Source organism: Astatotilapia calliptera, chromosome 22 (assembly GCF_964374335.1).
Source record: "Astatotilapia calliptera chromosome 22, fAstCal68.1, whole genome shotgun sequence".
Classification (NCBI taxonomy): Eukaryota; Metazoa; Chordata; class Actinopteri; order Cichliformes; family Cichlidae; genus Astatotilapia; species Astatotilapia calliptera.
In genome coordinates this window covers 20,931,059-20,950,301 of record NC_137442.1, presented here as the reverse complement: position 1 = coordinate 20,950,301, position 19,243 = coordinate 20,931,059, and the positions used below count along the sequence as shown (strand labels likewise).

The following is a 19,243-nucleotide window of genomic DNA, read 5'->3' as shown; positions in this document are numbered from 1 at the left end:
TAGTCCTTGATTTCCTCACAGCATTTAGATGTCTGAAAGCAGCAGACAGAAAGCGTATTTCAGTTTTGAATAGCCTTTGTGATGTAATTAGTTTGACTAAATAAATTGAAGCTGTCTGATATTTACTTTTGGATATAATCAAAAATGCATACTGAGCACACAAATCACCACAGTGTGGAGAACTTACCAACCACCTCTCGAGTTTGACTTCAAGTTTAAGCTGGTTTACTTCCATCACAGCCTTGTCCTTATCTGTCAGATCCTCCACATTTATGACCGGCATTTTCTGTCAAAAAAAAGGAAACATTTAACCTTTTTGTTAATGCTTACTTCCACATGATAAATAAATAATCTTAAATAAAATGTTCACAATTCGTAAGACTTAGCAGAAGGGATATGAATGCACTTACGAACGCTTACAGGAAGCAGTCCTTCACCCCTGAAATCCTGCTGAAGAATCCCTCTCCTCTCTCTCAATCTGGGTTATAAAGTAATCAGCATAAACAATTCTAATCCCCTAATCTGATTAAAACAAGGCCCCACTGAATGATCATACCAGCAGCTCAAGTACACAAAGGAAGGGGTGGGCAACTCACACAGGTGTCCATTTGAGCTCCCTTGATATAAAAAACAAAACAAAACATGGTGATGTATCTTTTTGTCTTTTATAGATTCAATTTGTAACTTTTGTTCTATTTTAACTCTGAGATTTCTTGCAGGCTCATTTGGATATGGGTTAAGGGGTGGCGCTTCATTTATCAGGTTAATTTTGATAAGACGGCTAATCTGTGTTTAGCCTCCACCTGTCAAGGTGGAGACACGTCGTTCTTCTAAACGTGAATGCACGGCAGTTTTCCAGTTAATATCCTTCATAAAGGTAAAACCAAAGCAGTGGGATGGAATTAAGCTGCTGTGTTAAACCAATACAAATGTTAATGTGAGTTTTAACTTAACTTGCAGATAAGGCTGATTTCTCATGGTAGGACATCGTGGAAAGAAGCGCTTTTATCATGAAATAACATGAGCCACAGTACTATTAATGTGACTCTGAGTGGAAGTACGTGTGTGTGTGTGTGTGTGTGTGTGTGTGTGTGTGTGTGTGTGTGTGTGTGTGTGTGTGTGTGTGTGTGTGTGTGTGTGTGTGTGTGTGTGTGGATTCGGATCCGGTCAGACGGGTATTCTGGTGGGGACTTGCCCGTGTGGCTCAGACAAGAAAGATGTGTTAATGTTTCACAAGCGTGTGTGTCCCTAGATACAACGCAATATTGGCTCTGTGGAAATTTTACAAGGATGCTGTGTGTGTTACTGGATTGGTGCACATTCCCATCATCATCATCATCATCATCACTAGAACCAGTGGCCTGTGGCAGTGAAAATATCTGACTCTCTCAAGCAGAGCAAGTTCCTCCTCATATTTTATTAAGACTTAGTCACATGATTTAGCGCTCCTCCAAGTAATTCAGAATTTGACGTCATTAATCAACTGCAATAATTTCTTTTCTTTGGCGCGCTGACTCAGTACATGCCCGTCCCTCTTCCCGACTGTGCTATAAAACAAGGTCTGAGTGGGGATGGTAGACAGAGCGGAAAAGTCTGGATCTCGACCAAAACTTTGCACAATGGAGCTTTGCGCATTTGCTCTGTTTACAATAATTTCCTCGTTTTACTGCGTTTTGGCGCTGCCACCTAAAGGTAACTCCACATCATGTTTTGTTTTTTAATTACTTCTTCGCGCTTCTTCAATGTTTTCATCAACTTTTTTAAAACAGCAGTTCTGAGCTTGTTGGTTATCACATGACCTCGGGCGTATTACAGATCCAGTTTGGCGCATGTTGTTAAGCACTGCTTAAACTTTCTTTTCCGTGTCCTTGCAACGGTCCTCGGGTATTTCAATAAAAATCTGCTTGGTGCTTTTCAGGCGTGTGCCTTCTTCAAGTGGACGAGGGACCTTGCAGAGGCAATATCCAGAGGTATTACTACAACACCATCACCCAGAAGTGCGAGGATTTCGAATATGGAGGCTGCCAAGGGAATGACAATAACTTCAAGAGTTTTCAGGAGTGCCACAAGACATGCTACAAAATTCCCAGTAAGTAGCCTGACCCGTGAGTTATTAGAGGTGGGAGTCAGACAACACGTGACATAATATTATCACAATACTTCCCTAAACATGTGATATTTTTGCGATTTTTACGATATTGTCATATGCTGAGTATTGCATTAACATATATTGCTGTTTACTTACATTTCCAACAGCCATCTATGTCCTCAAAATGAAACTTTGTCAAAATCAGTTTTGTCCAATAAGATAAAGTTATCTCACTTCACTTTTTTTTTTACTTCTAAAACCTAAAGGATAAAGCCAAAGTCAGTGTAATATATCAGTTTGTCATTGAATGAGGTCAAATTGGGAATTACAATGGGAGAAATAATGTTAGTAAAGTATGTCAAGTTTGCTTAGAAAGAAATGAACAGACTCTGTTCATTTCAATGGAGAGTGAGACAGAATATCAATCAAAACTCCAGAAATAACACATTACACAAAAGGTATAAACTGATTTGCATGTCACTGAGTGAAATAAGTATTTAATTCCCTACAAACCAGCCAAAATGTGTGCTGGATGGGTTTCCAGTTGAGCTGATTTAATGCAGGTTTGTAACGTTAAAGTCAACTAACATTATCTCAGAATGGGGATGAATGAAGTGAGCCTACTTGTTCAGATTATTTGAATTTATTTACTTACATATCTATATACCTATATACATATCTATATACATGGTATTCCTGTATCGATATGATACATGGATCATTAGGGATGAAATTCTGGGCCAGTACGCATGTTTTAAGTAACAATTTAGCTGATCTTTAGCTTTTGATTTTCCTACTAAGCCTGCCTTCTCTTCCAGGAGAAAAAATATTGTCATTAAACACGAAATTATTTATGTTATTCTAAAAATTTTCAGCTCTTCTTTACATCATCTTTGAACATTTAGCCAGCCCACAACACATAAGTATTGGGCATTGACACAGATAAATTACATTTTCTTTCAGTATCAACTGACATTCGGCAGATACATCAGTGATGGTGACCTTAGGCATGTCCATTTTATTTCATTTTTAGGAAACTAGCCAGTGCCTCTCTGGTTGTTAACCTGTTCATATGAATTAATTAGTGTTGTTTCACCAGATCTCACTGTCAAATGTTGATTTTTTTCCCATTCTTCTCCACAGAGGTTCCCCCAATCTGCAGATTTCCTAAAGAAGAGGGACCCTGCCGGGGTCTCATCTCCCGCTACTTCTTCAACATGACCACCATGCAGTGTGAGCCATTTCATTACGGTGGCTGCCAGGGGAATTCAAACCGCTTCCTTAATCTAGCCTCTTGCATGGAGTACTGCAGTCCAAAAAAAGGTGAGCAGATTACCCCCCTGAGTCATCCCTGTGAGGATACACAATAGACAAAGTCATTGCATTCACAAGGAAATGATTAAACAATAACTGGCGAGCTCTTCCTTGTGTTGTGTTCCTTGTGTTACAGCAATCCCCGTGCTCTGCCGGGATCCTCTGGACAAAGGGAAGTGTTCAGCCACCATACCTCGCTATTACTATAACACAGCCACCAAGACGTGTGAGGAGTTTGTCTACTCAGGCTGCGGTGGGAGCAACAACAACTTTGTCTCGCGGCAAGCCTGCATGGACGTGTGCGCAAAAGGTGTGCAAACCTGAGCCGGGCGGGAAGGGTGCATGGGCGTATGTTTCACAGCTCATTGTGAAGTCTTTATCTGAAGATGATAATTTCAGGAGAATTTTCTGACTGCTTAATTCAATAATGGCAGCATTCGAATTGCCACTCAGACCCACTTAGTGGATGGAAATAGGAGAAAATTCAGAAAGTCTGGGGGGAATTGGAAAGAGACCAAATTATGCTCAGTTGATTTATTGTCAGGCATAAAAATGCTTGGTATCTTGAAAAATTAAAACTACTGCTTTGACTCAGGCTGGATGATGCTTTCCAAAGCATTCATCCACTGCTGCCAATCGCTGTGCTATGATCTGGAGGAAACCAAGCAAAATCTGTTCCTAGAAAGCCAGTTTGGTTAAATGTGAGACTAAAAAGTGCACAATTGTTAGTGTTATATGTTATGCTAATCAGCTGTTATGCTTTTTTTTTTCTTTTTGTTTTTGTTCCAGGATGGAAAAAGCATCCAGGCCAAGGAAAAATTCTGCGAATGAGAAAAAATAGAAAACCCATCACTTCCTTGCAGGTGTAAATGTTTGACACTTGTACTAAGGAATTCGCTCTTGGAGAATTTCCACATGGAAGCTAATGTGTGTTTGTTTATGCTGAAATATCGACCAGGCTGCCTATGCCCTTTTGTGACAAATTTTGACCACATTTGTAATGTCATTAGAGCATTTTTCTGAATTTTTTATTGACTGTATGCTGTCAGTAAAGTTCAAGAGGATGGATTGCTGCTGCTGATGCTGTTGATTCATGTCCAACATTCCTGATTATGTATTTTAATACCGTATGAATGTAATGTATGCTTTTCTTTTGTTTAGTTACACTTTTTTACATGAAATATCCTGAATTTGTTCAGGAATTCTGCCTTTTCTGTATTTTGATAACACTGTGTTAAGCAAATTACTGTACTGTGCGGTATTTTCATAAAAGTAAAAACTAAAATTATGCGGATTTCGTCTTCTTCAACCATTACCACGCACATAAACCCACAGAGTGTCTGCTTTTACCCTAAAAACTTGGCTGGTTTCTTCACTTTCCCTCAGTCACTTGCACTTTATCTCCAGGCTGCTCTTCCGTTCCTTACTAATGTTGCTGTCTTCCCTCCTTATCTGGTAATACTTTTCAAGGCGCTCGAGCCTATCTCATTCGTTTCAGCGCAGCCTTGAATCGGGAAGGAAGCAATCATGGGGCAGGGAAACACTGCTGTGGCAGGTTCATTAGAACAGCACTGCATATTTAGAGGAGAGCAAGCTGCAGGTTTACAACACATGAGTCATGAGCGTTCAGAAATATTGTCTGCAAATGTTTTAGCAATTATAATGTAATTATAGTGGAATACACACAATAACACGCCCCATAGCAGAAAGCATCCATGCAGGAAAATGAATGCACATGTATATTTTCCTCCCAACCTCAGTTATTAAAAAAGAGTTTTAACAATTGTGTTTTGGTCAGTAGTTTTTCAGATAATATACTCTCTTTATCGTGAAGATAAATCACAATGGTCTATAATGTCATTAAGGAAAGCAGGCTGTTAGTATGAACATCCTGACTGCCTTAAATCTGTGCTCTGCTCCATCTCTTGTAATACAATAAGAAAGTGCTGTGTGATTCTTCAGACAATAAATATTTATTGAAGATATAAATGGAAACTACTCATCCATCTGGCTCAAATATAAATAGTAATAAAAGGGAATGCATTTGGCTCGGGATATTGCTTTGAGTACCAAAGCTAAATCATCTATTGAAAGTATGCAAGGGAGCAGTCATCCTAACAGTATGCAGCCGTTAAAAAGCCACACTGAATCATCACTGCTGATCATTATGAAACCGGTGGGGGAATTGCTGTTGATAATATTTCAACTTCCTGCTCTTTAGGATAAAAATTTATGGATACAAAATTTCAGGAATGACAGAAAATTTGATCCTAAGGGGCTATATACATATATTAAAGGCATTTGTATGAGGCCTATATATATATATATATATGGAAACATGTTTACCTTCTGACTGTTAAATCATAATTGCACCTTGCAGCAGCATATTCTTCTGTGGTGCCTTTAAATCAACAAATGATGTGACAAATCTTTGAAACGGCAAAACAAGAAGAAAAATGGACTCAGTTATGAACTTTAAATCACAACAAAGCTCAGTCTACGACTATTAGCAAGTGTCAGTATCACACTGATTGCTGCTTTTGTGCAGTTCAGGTGAACTGAGATGAATTGATCATGCTCGGTTATTTCATTAGCTGCAGTACATTAGATAATGTAAGTAATTTTGCTCCTCATTCTCAATAGTGATTAATGAATACTTACATTGAAACATGATCATCATTTAAAAGTGCATCAATTCAATATAGAAGGCTTCTTTTCACCATGTGTCAAACAGCAATGTTGCTCTGTGCCAAGATGCCTGAGTGTACTGGAGGTGTAGGTGAACGCCAAGGGGAGAAGCTTCTCAGACGCCACCTGGTGGCTGATTCACAAATCTAAGAAGAACCAAACACTTAGTATAAATATACTTAATACTACTATATTACTCTATTTACTTCTACTAAATGAGCAAATCAATATTTAATGAACAATGTGAAAGCCACTGGGTATATCTTGGTGCTTTAATCTAAGCTTTAAACTTTAGGTACAACAGTAGCTATCCGTATATTGGAGGAACCCGTGCCAAGCATCTTAGAGTGTTGACTCAGCAGCATTTATTCTTTTAGAGCCTGTTTCTGTAAGTGCATCAAGTTTCTCGGGGTGAGGGGAAGCTTTATGGTTTATAAATGTTTTATAAATTTCTTTTTGGGCACCAAACCAAATCATTTTGTGTTCTAGGAAGTCTGACACTGGTGGATGGTGAAGCAATGTAATTTGACAAGCACGGCCTCTCAAAATGGGAACACTGTCCTAAGCTGATTAATCTTGTCCACCGTGCAAGTGTTCCCAAACCCCGAAGAGGTAATCCATTATAGCTATTTGTGATATTATCAACAAACAAAACAGCCTTCTCTGTGGATTGATCGCTAACTTTGTTGTTGCTCATGCGAACTCCCGAGCTAACATAACAGGATGTGAGCACAGCTCTTGATACTGAATAGAAAAAGGCATCAGTGGATGTTATTTTTCCTTTTTCCGTAACTTAAGTTAGCCTTTGTGATGTGGGCCTTCAATAGGGAAACAGTATCACATCACAATTAGCATATATCAACTTAAATCTGTTCACATTTATTTATTTACGAGCAAATCACACCAACATTCACCTCAAGGTGCTTTATATTGTTAGGAAAAAACCCTCCAATGATACAAAGAAAACCCCAAAAGTTCAATGACAGCCTTATTAGCATGCCCTTGGTGACAGTGGGAAGGAAAAACTCCTTTTAACAGGAAGTCATCTGTCACAACCATTTAAAGTTGAAGTCACCTTGATAAGATTGCTGCAAAGAGTTGCAACAAGTCTAAATTTGTATTAGTTTTGCGTTGTCCTTTTCTGACTTACCTCATGACCTCTTGGAAATATCCTCAAAGCCTTTGTTGAGGAGCCCTAACTTCCAGTAGCGCAAGTGTGTTATTATGTTTAGAACCGTGACTACAGGAGTAATGTACGTCACACGCGTTTTCTATTTTAAGAGTCGCCATTTCTTTTGCTGTCACATCACAGAGTTGGTCTGTTTCAAGCGTAGACCAAACATGCCAGCTGCCCTCTGTCTCCCGACATGTCATCAGAGTTTCCCCGGCATTCATCACCGTCTGCTGCATAAAGTGAGACGTCTCTGTCCCTCTCCCCTCACATACTGAAGATTGATGTGTCTGTTGAGGAGAATCTGGACTGTTCTTCAAGGTCCATCTGGCTTCCAAACACATGTATCTGTTGTACAATTAAACAAGTCAGGCAACTCCTTGTGCTTCTGACATGTTTTGGAAGATTTTGAGGTACAAATTCTGAATCAATTTCCAGAGATAATGCCAACAGAAATAGACGGAAAAGAGCTGTGTGTGCAGTGATCTGCACACCTCACTACTCCTGTTCATCGTGCTGTGGCTTGGGTAGTGGTGCGGTAATTAGTTTTTGAGGTGAATATTAACTTCTACAGTTTCCATGACAGATTTTAGTTTTAGTAGTAACTGTAAGAGTTAATCATTGTTTAATAGACTTTAAGCATGCCCACCATCCACAGGTCCTTGCAGTAACATCTTCCTCTTGTTGTTTGAGAATTGCATCTCTTTTGCAGCAGATGACTCACAGCTGTGAATAAATCATTTTCTTCCACCTACCTGCAAATGTGCTACACTCCTTTTTTATTAAGAAAGATTAAAAATGATTTGAGCATAACGAACAAATAGAGAGGATGAAGTATTAAAATCGAATAAATAAAAATTACGATTTCAACCTGTGAAGGAGCCTTTCTTTTTCCCCTTTTCCTTTTGTGTTTCAATTATCAGCTTCCCTGAGGTCAAAGACTTTATATTAAGCCAGTGTTCAGCAGTTCTCTGAAGACAAGCCGACTCAACACATTGGCACAGCTGAATTTGCTCCCTGATAATGATATTTTTTGCTTTATATATATATATGTGTGTATTGCTTATGCTCACCACTTTGAGGGCTGAACAGCTGCAAAACCTACAAATAAGCTGTGAAGTGAAGATCTGAAAAAATGGATGCAATTATGACATATTCATAGAAAAAGTGCAGGCTAAAGAGCATAGTCATCAATCAATAATTATGAACACTGGGAAGTAAAACTATTTGGATGGTATCAAAATAAACTAACTTATAAAATTGCAGTACAGATTTATGTTATTATCTCCCACTAGTTCATCACTAAATGCAGCGTGTTAGTGTTGTGAATTTTTCACAGCACACATTTTGACTTTTCACAACAGGAAAAGCAAAAGCATTACTAAAAGCATTAATGATGCTTCTGTTCTGCTCGTGTACCTTGGTAAAACCGTGAAATTTGAAATATTAAAAGCACATACACACACACAAACACACACACACACACACACACACACACACACACACACACACACACACACACACACACACACACACACACACACACAATCTGTTATCTGTCAGACATTTGTGAGAGATCTGGTAACTCAGGTGTGCGCCGAAAAGAAGGATGCTGAGGTAAGTAGAGGTTCAGTAAGACCGTGGCAATAAGAAGAAGCAAACTGGTATACATGTGAAAAGCTAAATAGAAGCTAGCTGTAGATGGCAAACACATAACAAATAAGGCAGATGGCAAGGTTGGGAAGCAGCAGCTGAAATGGACTGGATGAGCTGATGAAGAGAACAAGTGAGTGGACTCCTATATACAGTGAGTAGGGGGAGACCGGCGATAATAGCAACACATTCGGTTCCTCATAACAAAAACAAGCTAAAGTGATAACAATTATTCTGCACACACTCATTAGGATTCACTCTGTGACTGTGGAAGAAGTGCAGAGTAACGAGGACAAAACTGATTTCGACATAAAGAAGTCACTTTTTGGATGTTGACTATTTTCTTCTGCAATCTAAAGTTTAGATGACTGTGAATTTTGAAGTTATATCAGCTTTACCCCCTAGACTATCTGTTAAAACTATACATAAACAACCCATGCTAATATAGGTCCTGCTAGCTAGAATACAAGATTGTAACATGGGGCATTTCCCTGCAAATAGTAACAGTTAGAATCTGGTCTTTAAGTGATGACATATGAACCCTGCTTCCGGGTCCAAACTCTGCGTTTATTAAGGTTGTTGTGTATCTGTTAATGCTTTGTATCTTGTTCTATTTAACCTGAACAAGCCCCTAAAAAAAGTCAGTCATCAATGTTGCCTCCCTTGGTTTTTATTACCAAAAGCTCAGTTTTTAACAACAGCCCAGCCCATGCTGGTAAGTTTACCATTTAGTTTACCTGCCATGCGATTGCATTTGTCCCTAAACATTGGGAACCCTTGCATTAACTTTTATCGAGTGGAAAAAAATCAGCGTTCATCCTCCAGCTTCACTACATTTATATTATGCTAACATAGCTGTGTCGCTAGTGAGCACATAGCAAATCATTATATACCAGCTAGTGCGACTTCAGTAACCCTACAAAAGTCACTGTTGTTTAGTTTTCTGTCTTCATTTATGTGATAAATAGCAGTGATAGCAGAGCTGTACATTTTTTCTTTCAGAAATGGTTTTGTAAATGGTATGTTATGTTTAGGTGGAAACTAGCGAGCTAACTCCCTGCTAACTTCTAACTCCGGTAAACCATCATGGATGCCTGGATGTCAAACTTAATTGTTACACCTGGTAGAACAGTCACACTGATCATTTTATTAAAGATGAAAGAATTTAGAGAGTTTTTAACTCTCAGTGATGCCGCAGTGTTCGCTTGACTTTGAGACCTGAAGCAGAGTTTGGACCCAGAAATGGCTAATGATGTCAGGCTTAAAGACCAGATTGCAGGCATCTTATTTCTCTATCTTATTGCCATAAAGGTAACTCTAAAACTCTGACTTCTTGCATTAAGATGAATATTAAAGCCTTGTCCTTGGTAGTGAAAATATATTAGTTGTAGTATTAGTGCACAAAAAATGGTGCTTTTCTCAAAAGATGAGTAGTGTAACTCGAGTAGTCTTATGAAGTAAACTGTAAAAAAAAAAAAAAAAGGTTGCCCCGGGTCTCACCAGCTAGTTTTGTGATTTAAATACAATGTTTTTTAATGATTACATTCTGAAAGTATAGTTAGCACTCAGGGAAAAGACATCATTGCGCAGCCTATGGCGAGAGCACAGCGAATGAAAGTCTGTCCTTGATGCTGAACCTGTGGCAAAGGTGGTACTGAGGGATAGGTGCAGGATTTTCTACTTAATGCAGTACTCACACATTGATGTGAATGCTGAGATATTTGTCACTGTACGTGCACCAAGTAACGCCTGCATAAAACCATTCAGATGCAGGAAAAAATGCTCAACCTCTAAACATCCGAAACCACTATGTGAATTTGGTAGATCAAATGAATACATTAAATTAAATGAAGCTTTAAAAAAGAGAACACATCATGAATGGAAGTCTGATATCCGTTGTCTTAATGTTTTAGCTTTTTGCCAGCAATGTCAGGTGGATGAGTGATATATTTTGCTTTTAGTTGCTTAGTGCCCAAGTATGCTCACAAGAGTGCTGCTTACTGTTTGGTGCTGGGAATTTAGTGTGCAGAAAACAGTATCCTGCTCTCACAGCAGACAAGCTTCTTTAGTGTGAACCTGGACTGTCACATAGGAATATTGATTTGATTAAAACCTTATGTATATCCCATGTATATCTCATGCACATATCTTTCTACGTAGCACTTTTAATTCTTATCCCTACTTTTATTTTTTTTCATGTCTATTTAAGTGCTATTTATGACACTATGTTTGCACTGAAGCACCGCAGCAATTTCCTAATGTTGTAAACCTGCTCAACATTTGGCAATAAACCCCTTTCTGATTCTGATTCTGATTCTGATGTAAAAACAAATAATGACTGTATTTATTCAGGGTCATCTTAGGTTTAAGCACAGATAGACACAAAAGTCATTATGTCATCAAGAAACAACCCTTGAAGAGGCTTTGGTAGTGTATAATTTTATTGATATTTTATTTTGTGATTCACAGCTAGCTGGAAGCTGGATTAAAACCAACATATTTATAGATTTAATAAAGTGTCTCCATAGTGTAGTCCTGTACATAGGGCGGTCACAAAGGGCATCTGGTATACAAATCAGCCATATCAGGAATATGCAATGCTACCTGCAGTACCTGAAAGTTGCCTTTATTTCTTTATTAATTCCAGTGAAAAACTAAGTACACCCTTACCCTTGCCAGGTGCCACTAATCAATCCAGTTGATTACATGATCATCAATAAGTGAGCCCCTCTGTAAAAGCACAAGCACTACAGTCTTCCCGGGAGTCAAGATCCCACTAAATTCAGTGTGAGGCCATCTGCGTGACAACTAAAGTTTGTTTGAAACTGGGTCATGCAACAGGACAATGATCCCAAGCACAGCAGCAAAACAACTGAAAAAAAAATGGCCCAATCAAAGTCTAGACCTCAACCCAACTGAAATGCTGAGGCAAGACCTTAAGATAGCTGTGCATAAATCAAGCAACACTGCAAAGACAAGCGGGACAGATTTCCTCCACAATGATGTGAGACTGATGAAATCCTACAGAAAAGAATCACTTTATGTTATTGCTGCTAAAGTAGGTTCTAAAAACGATTGAATCGTGGCGTGTACTGTCCTTTACACTTAACTGTATATGAAAGAAAGGGACTCTAACACACGCATCTACTTTTCTTCTATTGTGTGTAATTATTCCTTGCAGTCTTTAACTTGCAACGCTGATGAACATTCAGTTTCCAATGCGTCGAAGACAAAAAATTATTGCATTTGTTCATGGTGGGATGGGATGCGGTGGCGTCACGTTAAATGCAGCACACAGATGTCGCCAACACTGGCGTCCAAACTTGTATGTTCTTTGGTGTGGCACCATTATCCTCTAGGTTTACATCACAGTGGATTCCATGAAACGGGCTTCACTCCAGCTTCGTTTTCATCATCCGTCCTCCAGCGTCCATCATCACCACAGCTGACCATAATGAGGGATTCTCTGAAGAGGGCTTGCTTTTTCATGGAAGTGTCCTCTAGCCGCAGCACCATCAGCCAGCACGACTTCAAATGCTACCAGGGAACGAGGGTATTCTGCCAGGAGGGATTTCTTGTATAACTATGGCGTTGTACATATGGAATGACATTTATCTAGGGGTGGCCAGAGGAGACAGTCATTTGAAATAGAGAGATGAAGAAAAAAAACAATAGCCTTCTTTCTTTTTCTATTTAGAGATTTTCCTTTGTGTTTTTTTCCCCATGTAGGATGATTTAAAGTTAATCTGATGTATGCAGGTGTGCATATGTGCATGTAAAAATGTAGCTGACAATGCAACGTGTTTTTTTTCCAGCGTTGGAGGATTACAAACATTCCCAAGTAGATTGTGTTTGTCCACTCCTCTCTTTCTCCCGAGTGGATGTTCTGCCATTACTGCTGGTTTGAAGGCAGCGCCGCTCACTTGCAGATTGCATGGCTTTAGCGATGACAGGCTGATCATGTCTGACACTGTCGTAATGTGTTATAAATATGCAGCTGCATGTTCATCACCGCTTACTGTTTGCGGTTGTCTGTGTGCATGTTGGCGAGATGAAGAGAGATGAATGTCAAATCTGCGATGACAGCAATTGCACGCAAACATCTGTTTGTGCTTGTAATTAAGTGCAAGGAGAAAGTTGTGGTTCAACAAAACGAAAATGAGAAGACACTGGTTTTTTCAAGCACTTTCGTTACGCTGGTTCCACAGGTGTTTCTCTGCTTTATACACCGGTGGTGATTTAAAAGCCAAGCCAGGCTACCAAACACCAAACACTGTGTCTTAAATAGGGAAATCATTTGCTAGGTGAGTACTTTATGCTCAAAGTGATTTGCATTTTCTTTTTTTAATTTGCCTCAGATATATTCCTTTAAAAATACAACAAAACAAAAAAAAACCTGATGAATAACAGACGGGATAAATAGAATACATACATGGCAGTCGGATAATGGACTCAATCCACCAATAACTCATCAGCCGTCCTGGGGAAAATCAGCTTGACGTGAAGAGTGTATTCTAATTCCCATGCTGATTGTTATTACCGTGATCTCGGTGACTGCAGAATGGAAGCCTTCTCTGTCATTAAAGATGATCACACTGTTAACAGTAAGTTGTGTGGTGGCGTTTCCATCCTGCCTGGATTGTGATGACATTATTTTGAAGGGTTCACCACAGATTCCAAGTCTGAACAACAAAGATCCTTTTTTAGAGGTCACCTATTCAGTCTCTTTAATACTTTACTAGTCTTTACTCTCTCTCTTGCTCTAGTGTAGTAGTCTCATTACTGCTGCACTATTGTGCGTGTAGTAAAGAGATGCGTGCAGAGCGTGGGCTTGGGTTTTGTTTGAACATTGGGGGAGGTCTGGTAGTCCTACAGGAATCACCAAACACTTAGTTTCCTGCTTTCTGGTGAATCTATATGCACCAGTTTTGCCCTTGGCATCTATTTAAAGTGAAACTTATTATGTTTCAGGAACCAGGTAATAAATAAATGATGCTATAATGCTTCTTGGTATTCTGCACTACTTTCAATATCCATCTCTAGATCGACTTTTCTTATCATCCACGCTACCTCGGCAGGCACACAGGCACGATTTATCCTTTTGTCCCTATTGTAGGATCTTTACCTTACAATACAAAGCGCCCTGAGTTGACTGTTGCCTGGATTTGGCGCTATATAAATCCAATTAAAGTGAACTGAATTGAACTGAATTGGTTGTGTTGACGTAAATAACCTTTCCCCACCTGTTCGCATCAGTGACAAATGCTACTTTTTTGATTGTGTGACTTACTGCACATTGGAAACATAAAACAAGTTTTGGGTTGTCTTGTTTTTTTATTCATATCTGTCTGTAAAAAGATACCTCTATGGTCCAGTGCCCCTAATGTACCCTTTGAATTGATTTTCCAGTGAAATCAGCAGCAAAGCTTAACATAATGAATAGCATGTATAAAAAAAGAATTACACATTTTAGTCTAAAAAAGGATGTAAATGAGACAAAATCGAAATTTAAAGCATGAATTTATTCCCGATGACGTGTCTGGAAGGGCTCCTAAGTAGATATATGAAACGATGTATCCCCCTTCACTGTATATTACACGATCTGTCACAAATGGCATGATGGTTGGTCACATATCATGCCACGAGTACCTATTATAAGAGATTTGTGACAGAAAAAAGTATATTGACAGCTCAATACTGTCTTTATGAGGTTAGATTACAGAGTTAAAAGGGGGAGCAGAGAAAATACTATAACTCCAACAAGGCGTTTCAACTGCAACTGCCACAGACTGGACGCGTTCTGGCATATCGCCATCATTTTTCTTTATAGTGTCTGTTTCTTTCGATTTGAGTGTCCAGAGGAGTGTCCGAGCCCGGCGCACACACGCTGTGCAGAGGCTTCTCCTGTGTCTTTAACGCAGAGACGGAGGTAAGCAGGCGAGGAGGAGCTCCCACCACACGCTCGTCCGCGTAAGCGGGAGGCTGTTAGACGCACTTGGATTACCGGGCAGTCAACTGTCACCGCATCAGACCGGCGTCCTGCTCCACACTCCTCTCCCGCGCGCACCGCAGATCATTAATTCTTCTCATAATTAAAAGGTAGACATGTGGGGAAAGCTGTAGAAGCATTTGATTGATTTTATAATGGCTTTTATATCCGTGGATCTGAAAAAAAAAGTTTTTATTGGCGCTGCGTTAAATAGGAGCGCAAAAAGCTGGGAGTCATTCTCGGTGGAAGGACTTCTCTGAGAAAGACGTTTGTGATTCTCCTCAGCATCTTATTGTGTCACTCGGGCTGCAGCCTCAAGTCAGTTGAAGTGAGGTAAGTCACGGACAGATTTTTTTCTTCTATAACTTTTTTGTTTTTCTCAACTTGTTCTCCAAAAAAAGCGCAAAGGTTGGTGAGGATAATAGAGGATGGTGCTTGGGTTTAGTCACTCAGTTTACCCGCGGGGTTTGGGGACTAATTTAAGCCCCATTTTAATTGTACTGATGAGGAATCTTTGCTTGGCGGTTTATGTCATATGAACTGGATTTGCATTGCGTGCTCCTAAGGTTAATGTTATAAATGCATTTTTAGCATATTGGCTGTGGGGGAAATGTTTACATCTTAATAATAATAATAATAATAATAATAAGGATAATAATAATAATAAATAAATAAATAAATAAAAAGATTAGATGAGAATAATTTTAATGAGTGAATAAATAAAAATATTGCAAAATGTTTTGCGCACTTGCTCCTTTCTCTATTAAACGGTTGAAAAATTCAATAAAAGAGAGAAAAGAGTCTTTATCAGCTATGATAGCCTCTTGTAAGGATTTCATGCATTTCCCATGAAGAAAAGCCTGGGCTTCCCCAGCTTAAATCCTAAATTAATATGCCACAAAAATACCACAACAAACTTCTTCAGATTGTACGCTCTCTGGTGACTCATTGGAAATATGTAAATGGATTTTCATTGCTTAACTACAAACTGCGTACATAAGGCAGCTCCTCCCGACGTGTCTTCCTATTTGCAGCCAGATATATGTGACGAAGTGTTTTGCAGACGGATCTTTTTACGTCAGACACGCACTTTTATACATCCACACTCGCGCGACACCGCCGTGTATCCATACAGGATCCCGCTTCTCTTCAGAGAAATTAACTGAGCCAAAATGGTGAGGCATCTGGTACGTTCCCCACAGCAGCACAATGAACCCACTTGTGAATATACACTGTAACGAGCATTAAAAAGTAACACTTATCCGAAGAGGAAATAAGAAACACTTGGTGCATTAACCGCACCAAGAGACCACAGTGTCTATATTTTTACTTTCAGACAGGACTGCTGACTGTGAGTTATATTTTCATGAAGCAATTCCACCCAAGGCTTCCTTCTTCTCATCTGTCCTCCTGTGAAAATGTTACACGCTACTAAAAACCCCCAAAAACATTTCCCTTCATATTGATTATATTAGCACATTCATGAAGGGGGCAAAATAGGCATTCCTTCACGGACCCAACAGGCCACAAGTCCCGTTCAAAAATGAAGTCGAAGTCGCTACTGAACGCTTCCAACAGTGGCAGCAAAAGCGCAGAAACTCAAGTGGCTGTGTGAGGATGTCTGCAGTTATATTGAGAGTCTTCTTCTGGGGATTCCTTTCTGTTTTCGTAACCGTGATTGAAGAAAAAGCGTGGGTTTTTATTAGAGGCGATGCTGAGTGGCTTCAATGAGTTGATGTGTGAGTTTCTCAGCATATTGTGACACACACACGCACACACACGCACACTGCGCAGTACAGAGGAAGACAAGAATAGCAACAAACACAGTGTCAGGCTGTCAAAGAGAGAGAGAGAGAGACGGCCCGAATGAGAGAGACAGCAGTGAAGAGATACGTGCAGACAGGCAGGCTGAGATATGTGGTGCCCTGCAGTGAATTAGGCTGGGTTGGAAATGTGTCTGGCTTCTTTCTGAGCAACTGAGATAAGTTCTTTATTCATCATTCCGCACGCTGCCTGTCTGTCCCGTCTATCTGTCCTGTCTGTGTGGTTGGAGACAGACAGGCAGGCAAGCAAGCGCCAAATTTGCTTGTTTGTGCGCCCCCGTTTGAAGGGACTGAAGTAAAAGGTCTGGAAGCAAGAGCGAGGTGCTGTGCATGAAAGGATGAAAACGCAAGGATGGCCTTTGGAAGGACTGTGGATTCAGTGCTTTATTTTAGTGATCTTAAACTTTTTTTTTGGCTACAGGTTTGTAAAGATTTACACCTAAACGTAAACGGATGGATGCACGGAGACTGTGCACATTTTTCAGTTTTTCTGCTTTTGAGGGGAAAACAACGAGTAGCTGTGCTTTCTCTCTCACCTGTTGGTACTTATTAATGTTAATCAACCTAATGCTAACCAAATGCAATTCAGTCACCTTGTCTCCCCATCTGAGCATCAATAGACTTGATTGTGAACAGCCAAACACTCAGTTAGGGCTCAGAGTGAGTTACAATTATTCTAGTCCAGAGCTGTTAGGATGAATCTCCCTCCTCCGCTGCCGCCCCTGTGACCCCGTGCTTCAACCAGTTGGAAGTTGTGGACAATTTTGCTGTCATGCAATTAACTACTTAATCAGGTGATGCTCAGAGAAACTGCATAATTGGGATGAAGTGTCACCCATTACAATTTAGACTTCCCATCAAAGTCGATCCAAGGGTGTGGTTTAACCTTTTAATGACACAAGTGCAACTTGTGTGTAATGCTGCTGGGGTTTCATTTTTCAGCACATGGCTGGCTCTGTGCAAAATGATTAAGGCATTTGAGGTACTAAAGTTGACTTAGGTGAACCATTGGCAAAGCTGGACGGGTTGTGTGATGTGATTAAAGTTAAGTGTCACAATATGTGCTGCACAGCTGCAGCTCTTCCCATTTTTCATGTTGCTCCACACTCAGCTCTCTGTATGAGTCTGATATGAACTTTATTCAGGCAAATGTTGTTGATCTGCTGTTGTAAAATTTAATTTTGCAGTCATCTGTTTCAGTTATCTCCACCCCATTAAGCTGTTTATAAGTCCAGGTGGCTGGATCAGTAGTTTTAGCATAACAAAAGCTCAGAGCATTTGCATGCATGTGATTTGAGAATGAACTCAGTGAAATTCCAAGAAAAGTGATGGGCATGAGAGAGGAAAAGGTTTATGCTTCAGCTCGGTTTTTGACGAAATATGAACCATGCAATAGTGTCGCTTCTACAACACTTCATGTGCTGAACAGCTGAAGTAGAATCAATAGGTGGTGCTAGAATAGAGCAAATAGCTGATGACTTAGTAAACAGAGGTTTGTACATGGCAAGTGTAGTGTGTGCGTGTGTATTTGTGACAAAGACAGATACATGGTTATATCCACTTATGGAGGCTTTTGTGTCTTCTCTGGCCAGTGATGTGTTCTGCTCCTATAACACCTGAATTCAATTTGCAGCACTGCCACTCAAGACTACAAGACTACAGCTGGATGGCTGGTGTCAAATGTGCTCCATTATTACCTAAACCGATGGACTGTCCCTTAACTGAAATCATAAAAGTATGTTTAGCAAAGCCAAAGGGTTTGCAGTTCACACACACACACACACACACACACACACACACACACACACACACACACACACACACACACACACACACACACACACACACACACACACATATATATAAGAGGCCATTTAACTTGCAGACAGCTCTTAAATGGTAAGGTAGCTCATTATCAAATAGCTGTTAGCTGGTGCTAATGACTGGTTAAAGCGCCTTACAGCTATTAATTTGGGCTTGCAGATGCAAATTCAGTGCTCAAAAAGGCGTCCAAGTTTCCTCCATGCTGCCTGTGACCAGTAAATACCTCCAAACAACAATTAACAATGCTGAAAGCTTCTAGGGAACTCATTTGATCTGAACTTTGTTATTAATAACTGAACACAAAGCTTTTATTCTGAGGGAAACCATAAGGTCAGACAGTACAGTGTATAAACAGTGTATGATGTGATTAAGTATTTTACATGAAAATGAGCTTGACCCTTCTCTGTGTTTCTGGATCAGTTTGACAATAAATGGATCAAATATGACTTTTCATATATAATTAGTATGCTAATATCCATAATCTTTTGTTTTCTACTGTCTTCAGAAAAAAAATGACACACTGTCCTCTATCCTCTTATCAAACTGGTATCTGCTGTTCACTTGCTAAAATGCCATCATTATGCTTGTAACGTCATCTTTTCTCTCCTCCACTTATGTGCTGTCATTTTTGTTCGTGCGTACTTCGAGCTCATTTTATCATCTTTGCCTCAAACCTCCTCCTGTTTCATTTC

General features: G+C 39.7%; 2 protein-coding genes across 4 annotated transcripts in view; both read left to right on the top strand.

The window, feature by feature from the left end:
• The first annotated feature begins 1,399 nt into the window (after positions 1 to 1,399).
• Positions 1,400 to 4,688, top strand: tfpi2 (tissue factor pathway inhibitor 2). Its single transcript, XM_026156013.2, has 5 exons — positions 1,400 to 1,692; positions 1,919 to 2,089; positions 3,233 to 3,412; positions 3,540 to 3,713; positions 4,193 to 4,688. The coding sequence occupies exons 1-5, from the start codon at positions 1,572 to 1,574 to the stop codon at positions 4,270 to 4,272; spliced, it is 726 nt and encodes a 241-aa protein (XP_026011798.1). The 5' UTR covers positions 1,400 to 1,571; the 3' UTR covers positions 4,273 to 4,688.
• A 10,051-nt stretch (positions 4,689 to 14,739) lies between these two features.
• Positions 14,740 to 19,243, top strand: part of calcr (calcitonin receptor) — a 64,068-nt gene continuing 59,564 nt past the window's right edge. For 2 of the 3 annotated variants that reach the window (XM_026155676.2, XM_026155675.2), the window contains exon 1: positions 14,740 to 15,237. The gene's annotated coding sequence lies outside the window, so the exon portion shown is untranslated. The remainder of the gene's footprint in view (positions 15,238 to 19,243) is intronic. The other variant, XM_080295888.1, reaches the window with a different exon arrangement.

Coding starts and splice junctions, on each gene's coding strand:
- tfpi2 (XM_026156013.2), top strand. CDS start 1,572: ATGGTAGACAGAGCGGAAAAGTCTGGATCTCGACCAAAACTTTGCACA. Junction 1,693..1,918: donor TTTGGCGCTGCCACCTAAAG/GTAACTCCACAT, acceptor GGTGCTTTTCAG/GCGTGTGCCTTCTTCAAGTG. Junction 2,090..3,232: donor GACATGCTACAAAATTCCCA/GTAAGTAGCCTG, acceptor TCTTCTCCACAG/AGGTTCCCCCAATCTGCAGA.